This window comes from Mus pahari, chromosome 6 (assembly GCF_900095145.1).
Source record: "Mus pahari chromosome 6, PAHARI_EIJ_v1.1, whole genome shotgun sequence".
NCBI lineage: Eukaryota > Metazoa > Chordata > Mammalia > Rodentia > Muridae > Mus > Mus pahari.
The window spans coordinates 74,901,154-74,909,854 of record NC_034595.1 but is presented as its reverse complement, the minus strand read 5'-3'; the positions used below and the strand labels follow the sequence as shown (position 1 = coordinate 74,909,854).

The 8,701-nt window shown below is 45.5% G+C and overlaps 1 protein-coding gene across 2 annotated transcripts in view; it reads right to left on the bottom strand.

Moving 5' to 3' along the window:
* Positions 1-4,354: 4,354 nt before the first annotated feature.
* Rhbdl2 (rhomboid like 2) overlaps positions 4,355-8,701 on the bottom strand; it is a 43,170-nt gene continuing 38,823 nt past the window's right edge. For both annotated transcript variants that reach the window (XM_021201093.2, XM_029540325.1), the window contains 3 exons: positions 8,294-8,354; positions 7,211-7,272; positions 4,355-4,534 (listed from right to left, as the gene is read on the bottom strand). In XM_021201093.2, coding sequence (XP_021056752.1) covers positions 4,355-4,534; positions 7,211-7,272; positions 8,294-8,354 — 303 coding nt within the window. The remainder of the gene's footprint in view (positions 4,535-7,210; positions 7,273-8,293; positions 8,355-8,701) is intronic.

Here is an 8,701-nt window from a genome sequence, read left to right as displayed (position 1 = left end):
GGTTAAAACTGGATGTAGGGCTAGAGAGGGATCAGAAGTTAAGAACACTGGCTACGCTTGCAGAGGACAATTGCCAGCATCCATCCGGTGGTTCACGATCATCTACAACCCCAGCTCCAGGGGGTCTGGCCATGTGTACAGTGTATGTCCATCGCTGCAGGCAAAACTCTCAAAAGTAAAACTTAAAGATTGGCCAGGTGGTGGTGACACATGCCTTTAAGCACTAGGGAGGCAGAGCCAAGCAGATCTTTATGAGATCAAGGCCAGCCTGGTCTCCAGAGCCAGTTCTAAGATAGTCGGGGCCATACAAAATCTAAATAAAAATAAAATTGGAGTAGGGGCTGACGAAATGGCTCAGTGATCAGAAGCACTTCTCTTCCCGAGGACCTGAGTTTGGTTAGCAACTCCTGGGTCAGGTGACCCTGATGAGACTCTAACTCCAGCACCAAAGACCTATGATGCTTCTAAGGGCGCCTGCACTCAGGTGCACACAGCTACATATAGTTAATGTGAAAAAATCTTTTAAGAGGGGTGTGGTTCAACCCTTTAGGGTTTCCAAATGTGTGTGCAACACACACATAGCCTAAAAGCTGGGTAGCTGGGTTAGGACACAGTGTTTACTGCATACTCATATCTGAGTGCAAGTTCCAAACACCCAGTGAAAGGCAGAGCAGCTCGCTTTACAATCCCAGTGCTGGAGGCGGGGGTGGGGGGAGACAGACAGACAGACATCCTAGAGGCTGGCTGGCCAGCTAAGCTAAAAAGGTAAGTTCTGGAGTCCATGAAAAATGTCTCGGGGATGGAGAGATGGCTCAGCAGATAAAAAGCACTGACTGCTCTTCCAAAAGTCCTGTAGTTGAATTCCCAGCAACCACATGGTGGCTCACAACCATCTGTAATGGGACCTGATGCCCTCTTCTGTGTGTGTCTGAAGGGAGGGGTTGGGGGAGAGACTGTTTCAAAAGAAATAAAAATAAAGGTAATGGACAGAAACCGGGGACCCCTGTGGTTGAATTAGGGAAAGGATGGAAGAAGCTGAGGAGGAGGGAGACCCCTAAGGACGACCAGCAGTCTCAACTAACCTGGACCCCAGAGATCTCTCACTGAGCCATGAACTAGGCAGCATACACCAGCTAATATGAGGCCCTCCTGACACATATACAGCAGAGGACTGCCTGGTTTGACCTCAGTGAGAAGTGATGCACCTAACCCCCAGGGAATGGGGAGGCCTGGCAGGATAGGAAGGGAGTTGGGGACATCCTCTTTGAGATGGGGGGGAAGGGAGCAGGGGAGAGGAGGAATGGGAAGAGGAACTGTCAGTGAGCAGACTGAGAGGGGGAACAGCGACTAGACTGTAAAAGATTAAAGATAAAAGAATATATACTATATATGAACTAAAGAAAATACAGGAAGCATTTTGGGGGCTGAAAAGGATGAGCGTAACCAAGAGTCTTTGGGAAGTAAGACAAAATCATACTTTTTTTTTTTTTTTTTAGTTTTTCGAGACAGGGTTTGTACTGGCTAGTCTTGTGTCAACTTGACACAGCTGGAGTTATCACAGAGAAAGGAGCTTTAGTTGGGGAAATGCCTCCTTGAGATCCAGCTGTGGGGCATTTTCTCAATTAATGATCAAGGGGGAGAGGCCCCTTGTGGATGCTGTCATCTCTGGGCTTGGATTCTATAAGAGAGCAGGCTGAGCAAGCCAGGAGAGGAAAGCCAGTAAAGAACATCCCTCCATGGCTTCTGCATTAGCTCCTGCTTTCTGACCTGCTTGAGTTCCAGTCCTGCATCCTTTGGTGATCAACAGCAGTATGGAAATGTAAGCTGAATAAACCCTTTCCTCCCCAACTTGCTTCTTGGACATGATGTTTGTGCAGGAATAGAAACCCTGACTAAGACAGGGTTTCTCTGTGTAGCCCTGGCCATCCTGGAACTCACTTTGTAGACCAGGCTGGCCTCGAACTCAGAAATCCACCTGCCTCTGCCTCCCGAGTGCTGGGATTAAAGGTGTGTGCCACCACGCCCGGCGAAACCATACTTTTTAAAACACAAAGCACCACTGAGAACCACAATGGACTTTTACCCCTGTGCAACTGTAAGCAACAATAAATTATATCCTCTGTAAAAATAAAATAAGAAATAAAGGTAGATGAGCTGGCAAAATGCCCCAGTGGGTAATGATGCTTCTTGGTAAGCCTGGTGATGTACGTTTGATCCCTGGGGCCCACATGGTGGAAGTGTTGTGACAGGAAGAGTTCGTGAACCCCAAAAGACCACCAAAGAGCCATTTCCGATGTAATAGCATTAGGCTCTCTTCATTACAAGCTCGGGCTTGGGCTCTCCTCCAACCCAACCTGACACAGCAGGATGGGAAGGGAAGGTGGCGCAGCCTCAATCCCTCAGCAGAACAAGTTTTTAATAGGAAAATGGGAGCAAGTGATGGGGTGAGGGAGGGGGTGTCCAGTCTGGCAAGCATCTAATAGAATGACTGTAAGTCAACGGGTGCTCTGAAGCAGGGCCCTATACAATCACAGTCTGAAAGTACACCTGAAACAGACTAATCCTTGATTGACCGTTGCTAGGAAGTAGCTAAGGACAAGCCGTGGGGTCCTTCCAGGTGACTGGGTGCAGCCTGAGTTCTGCTGCAGGTCAAGTTCTCAGGCTTTTCATCTTTAAGATGGAAGCTGGTACCAAGATGGAATAGGAGCGGTCTTTGGTCCGATGAAGGCTCAATAGATGCCCCAGTGTAGGAGAATTGAAGGGGGAGGGGGCGGGAGTGTGTGGGTGGGTGGAGGAGCACCCTCATAGAAGCAGGGAGAGGGAGTATGGGATGGGGGTACTGGGAGGGGGGAAACTGGGAAAGGGGATAACATTTGAAATGTAAATAAAGAAAATATCCAATAATAATAATAATAAAAACCAACCAATTCCCTTCTAAAGGTTGCCCTCTAACCTCCACTTACTTTACTTGTGTGCTATAGTGCACATGCCTACAAATACACACATACAAACACACACACACACACACACTCACACACATGCACGCATGCGCACATCTATAAATATTCAGTACAGATGGCATTTTAAAATATTTATAGTATAGGTCAGTTGAATCTGTGGCTGTAAACCCACAAGTATGCAATTGTACTTTGGTGTTTTAGGCATTCCCATAGCCTCATCTCTAAGATACAGAACAATGTATTATCTACATTTCTGAGTTGAAAAAATTAGCAACTATATATACAAAACACAACAGTCTTGCTTGGGGCAGGACAAATGGCTCAGTGTTTGGAAGTTCTTGTTGCTACTAAAGAGGACCCAGGTTTGATTCCTAACACCCATTATGGTAGCTCACAGCCATTCGTAACTCCAGTTCCAGGGGATCCAGTACATGCATATGGTACACAAACATGCATGCAGGCAAAACATTCAAACACATAGAAGTAAAGTAAGTCTTGCCAGTCATGGTGGCCCATGCCTTTAATCCCTGCACTCTGGAGGCAGAAGCAGAAGGACCTTGTGATTTCAGGGCCAGCTTGGTCTACAAAGCAAGTTCCAGAACAGCCAGGGCTATACAGAGAATCCCTGTCTCAAAAACCAAACATAGCCCAGCGGTGGTGGCACATGCCTGTAATCCCAGCACTTGGGAGGCAGAGGCAGGTGGATTTCTGAGTTCAAGGCCAGCCTGGTCTACAAAGTGAGTTCCAGGACAGCCAGGGCTATACAGAGAAACCCTGTCTCAAAAAAAAAAAAAAACAAAAAAAAACAAAAAACAAAAAACAACAACAACAACAACAAAAAACCCCACATAAATCTTTAAACAACAACAGTTGTGCTCTGTCTACTGAAAAGTGATTGTCAAGAGCTTTACATGGGAACTGTAGCTCAGTAGAGCTGGCCTTAAAGGATGGAGACCCCAGGTTGATATCGCACAAGCCTGTAATTCCAGCTGCAGAGATGTAAGCAGAGATCAAAGGACTTCCTTGGATTCAGCAAAGTTCTTAGCTACCCCATGACACACAAGGCCCTACCTCAACACAGCAGGAAGCAAGAGTCCAGCACAGATATGAAAAAAAATGTTTATTATCAGGATAGCACAGTTCTCATGGAGCCTATAAACAAGCTCCAAATTACATCCCCCAAGGATATCAAGTCTCCTTCACAGGATAATACACACATGCTCTGTGCATGAAAGACCCAGTCTTTGCTTCCTTCCTTCCTGAGGAAGCTCATTCGCTGTCCTGTCTTCTTTATCATCCTCTTAGCATTTGCTGGAATATCTGTGTTTCTTTACATGGCTTACCACTTCCCCCCGGTGTAACACTTTTATTAACTGGCTTATAATAGAGTCAAGTCAGTTTGCTGGGGACAGAAAGATGTTAAAAAGCACAGCAAATAAGAGACAAGCTACATATGCAGCAATTGCAATCCAGAACCTGGGGTCTTTGAGCAGGGTCTTGTCAAAGCAGCTGAACACAGTGTAACCTATGGACATCCCAGCAAATCCTCCTGCAATGTGAGCAGCAAAGGACACCTTGGAGAAAGGGGGAAAAAAATAGAAATGGATGGAGAAAATGCTAATTGTGTATTTTAGCTGTGGATCTCCCACTCCAGTGCAACTATCATCGTCATCTTAAAGTCTGGGTCTTGAGGCTAAGATGGAGGAGACACAAACTCCTTTGCCCCTCGAGACAAGATGATGTTGTAAATCACAAAAAAGCTCAAAAACTGTGGCCAGGCATGGTGGGTGGCGCATGCCTTTAGCCCCAGCACTCAGAGACAGGCAGATCTCTGTGAGTTCAAGGCCAGCCTGGACTACAGAGTAAGTTCTATGACAGCCAGGGCTATACAGAGAAACCCTGTCTCAAAAAACAAAACTAAATCTTTTTCTTTTTTGTTTATGTAACTTGTTATTATTGTGTATGCGTGTTATGATGGGGTACACGTGCCACAAAGCACATGTGGCAAGACAGAGGGTAACTGTGAGGTCAAGTCTTTCCTTCCACCCACACATGCCTTCCATGACTGAACACAGGCTTCCAGGCTTGTGGGGGAAGTGCTGGACACTTGAGCCATCTTACCAACCCAAGTCTTCCTCTCTTTTTCTTCCCCTCTCTTCTCCATCCCCTCTCTTTTTCTTTCCCCCTCTCTCTCCCTTCCTTCCTTTTCTTTCCTTTTTTCTTTCCTTTCCCTTTCTTCATTCCTTCTTTCCTTCCTTCCTTCCTTCCTTCCTTCCTTCCTTCCTTCCTTCCATTCTTTCTTTCCTTCCATTGAGACAAGGTCTTACTATATAACCCTGGCTGGACTGGATCTCACAAAGTCTCCTGCCTCAGTCTCCTCAGTGTTAGGATTGTAGGTGTGTACAACCAACCCTTATAAAATATGTTACCCACCCACTCTAAGCACACAAGACAGACCCACTGTTACTCTTATCCTCTTGGTCAGCGTTGCATTTCTGATGTCTCTCTCTACATAAAGTTAGCTAAGACACCACAATGGGACTAGCCATGAGGTATCTCTGTTGTCAAAAACCATTAAACCATTGAAGTGAGATGCAGAATTAAATAACATTAAATAACAATTAAAGACGAACTATCCCATTCAAAGACTAACCCCAGAAAAACCTGAAAATTACTTTTGTCAGTTTATTTTATAGTATACTTGGACACAAAATTTTAGCACTTGGACAAAATGCTTTATCTTCCTTTCCACCCCTAGACAGTTTCTTTGTGTAGCACGGGGTTGTCCTGGAACTTGCTCTGTAGACCAGGCTGGCCTTGAAGTCACAAGCGCCTGCCTGGCTCATTGCTATATTCTGATCTACGTTTTTGTTGTTGTTGTTGTTTTTAAAGCCAGAGCCTCATATGTCTCATTCTGGCCCTGAACTAACGATGGAAGCAGTTGAGGATGATCTTCAGTCCTCACAAGTGCTGAGATTATAGGCACAAACCACTACATCCAGTTTTCCACTATACGTTAATTTTCTGTGGGCAGGGGAAGCCTTTGTCACCTGCTTTTGAATAGCTACCAGCATGGCAGACAACACTGAGAGCCAAATGGCAATCTGAACTCTGATTTCCTCAGAACTTTTAAATTTTATTGTTTGTTTAGGTTGTGGCTGTGCATATGTGTGTGCATGTGCATATGTGTGTTTGGATGTCTATGGGTACACATGGATACGCAAGTGCATGTGCATGTATGTAGGTGAAGGCCAGAGGCTAACTGTTCTCCAATGGCTCTCCATCCATCCACTTTATTATATATTGAGGTAGGTCGATAGATAGATAGATAGATAGATAGATAGATAGATAGATAGATAGATAGATGACAGACAGATAGATATAGATACAGATATATACTTAGTTCTGAAACTCACTGTGTAGCTAAGTCCTCAGTCTCACAGAAATCTCCCTGCCTCTGCCTCCCAGTGCTGGAATAAAAGCTCGGTGATTCGGGTTGCCTAGCTGGCCAACTTGCCCTGGGGATCCCAGTCTTCACTTATCAAGGGCTGGGACTACAGGCTGGCCATCATGGACTGAGTGTTGGGAATCTGTATCCATTGAGGCATCTCCCCAGATCTATCTTAGGAATTGTTTTTTTGTTTTTTGTTTTTTTAACTTCCAAAGGGAAATTTGAGCACTTTAATTAGATTGGAGTTGTAATCTCTATTTTATATTCCCCCCTTTTTTGCTTGTTTGTTTTATTTTATTGTTATTATTGTTGCTGTTTTGAAACTGTCTCATGTAGCCTGGGCTACCCTTGAACTTGCTATGTAGCTGAGGATGGCCCAGAGCACCAGACCCTCCTATCTCAGCCTCCTGAATGCGGAGATTACATGATGACTCTTTTTGATGGGAAAATATGCTTTTCTTTTTTTAAAAAAGGGGGGGGGGAGAGAATTGAGGCTGGAGAGATGGCTCAGCAGGTAAAAGCTCTTGCCTCAAAAGCCTGATAACCTAAGACTGAGCTCTGGAACCCATGTAAGAAAGCCGGATACAGGAATGGGTATCTGCGATCCCAGAATTTCTATAACGAGACTGGAGGCAGAGACGGGATGAAAGGCAGAAACCTAGTCTGCAAGTTGTCTTCTGCCCTCCACATACACAGCATGAACGTATGTGTGCATGCACATGTGAGAGCACACAAATACACACAAACACACACAGACAAATACAGAAAGGAACAGGGGGAAGGAAGAAAGAAAACTCACCGGAGACCCATTTGCAGGGACAAAGAATCTTCTGTAGAGAGCAAATCCCATGTCTGTCACAACTAGAAGAGAAGACATCCAATGAAGCCAGGGATCTCCCCAAAAGGCAGAGGTTTGTTCCCCTTGACCATGTCTTGCTTTACTCTGCTGCTGTACCAGTTGCTGTTCTCCAAGTTTTCCCTCCATCAGTTCATTAGTTCTCATACGAGCTTAATGAAGTGGACATTATCAGTAACCTGTTTATGGATGTATCAGTCAAACAAGCAACAGCCCTACCCTCAGGGTAGACAGAAAGCGAAGAGCAGACCAGATGGCCCTGACTCACGGAGGTGACTGTCCTGGTGGAAGAGGGAATGTGTGCATTGCCAGGTTTGTTGGCTAATGCCTGTAATCCCAGCACTCAAAAGGTAGAGGCCGGCAGATCTCCGTTAGTTCGAGGCCAGCCTCGATGACATGAATCTGATGAGATGTTCGGGTTGCTTTGTTTTTATGGTGCTGGGGAAGAATCGATCTGGTTAGGTGGAAAAGAGGAAGCGAGAACAGGAACAGAGAGACCAGATAGAGGGCTGCCTTAGCAAGCCAAGTGAGAATAATGGTACCACCTTATGCACAAGGAAACCAGGGCAGAGACTGTGGCTGTAACTCATTCAGTGGGTGCTGGCCTGCAGTGTGAGGAGCCCTGGGTTGGATTGCTGGCACTGTACAGAACCAGTATAGGTACGAGAGCAAGAAGTCTGTTATCTCAGTGCTCAGGAGGTGGAGCAGAAGCACCACCCCAAGAGCTGAAAGTTGAGAACTTTAGGAAGAAGATAGATTATCTTAGCGGCTTTTAAGCTGTTCCCTTGCAGACAGAAGCCATATATGTCCTGACATGTGAAACAAGCGACTGGAACAGAAAACTTAAGTGAAGCTATTGTGAGAGGCAAGACACACAGAGCAAGCACATCCAGAGCTTGTCTCGGCACGTCACCGAGGTACCTCTTCCAGTGGACAGTTCTTCCCAAGGCTAGACTACCCAGCATCCCTTCCAGTGAAGGCTGAAGATAAGACTGAGGGTGTAAAGTGTTTGAAAAGTTCACTTACCTATCAGAATGATCACGAGTAGTCTGAAGATTCCTAAGGCAGGAATCATTTCTCGAAAGTTCTGGGAAAGTGATAAGAAGAATACAAGCTGTAGGCTTTTCCTTTCTTCCTTTCTTTTTTCTTCTTCCTTCCTTCCTTCCTTCCTTCCTTCCTTCCTTTTTGTTGTTGATGTTTTTTGTTTGGTTTTGGGTTTTTTTGTTTGCTTTATTTTTCAAGACTGGGTTTCTCTGTAGCCCCCCCCGCCCTGAAACTCAGCCTGTAGACTAGGCTGGCCTCCAACTCAGAGATCCTCTTGTGCGTGTCTCCCGTGTGCGCTGGGATTAAAGGCGAGGATATCACACCCCGTTTAAAGCAATGTTTATGGGTCAGATATTTACAAGGTAAACGATAGATGCAACAACCAACTTT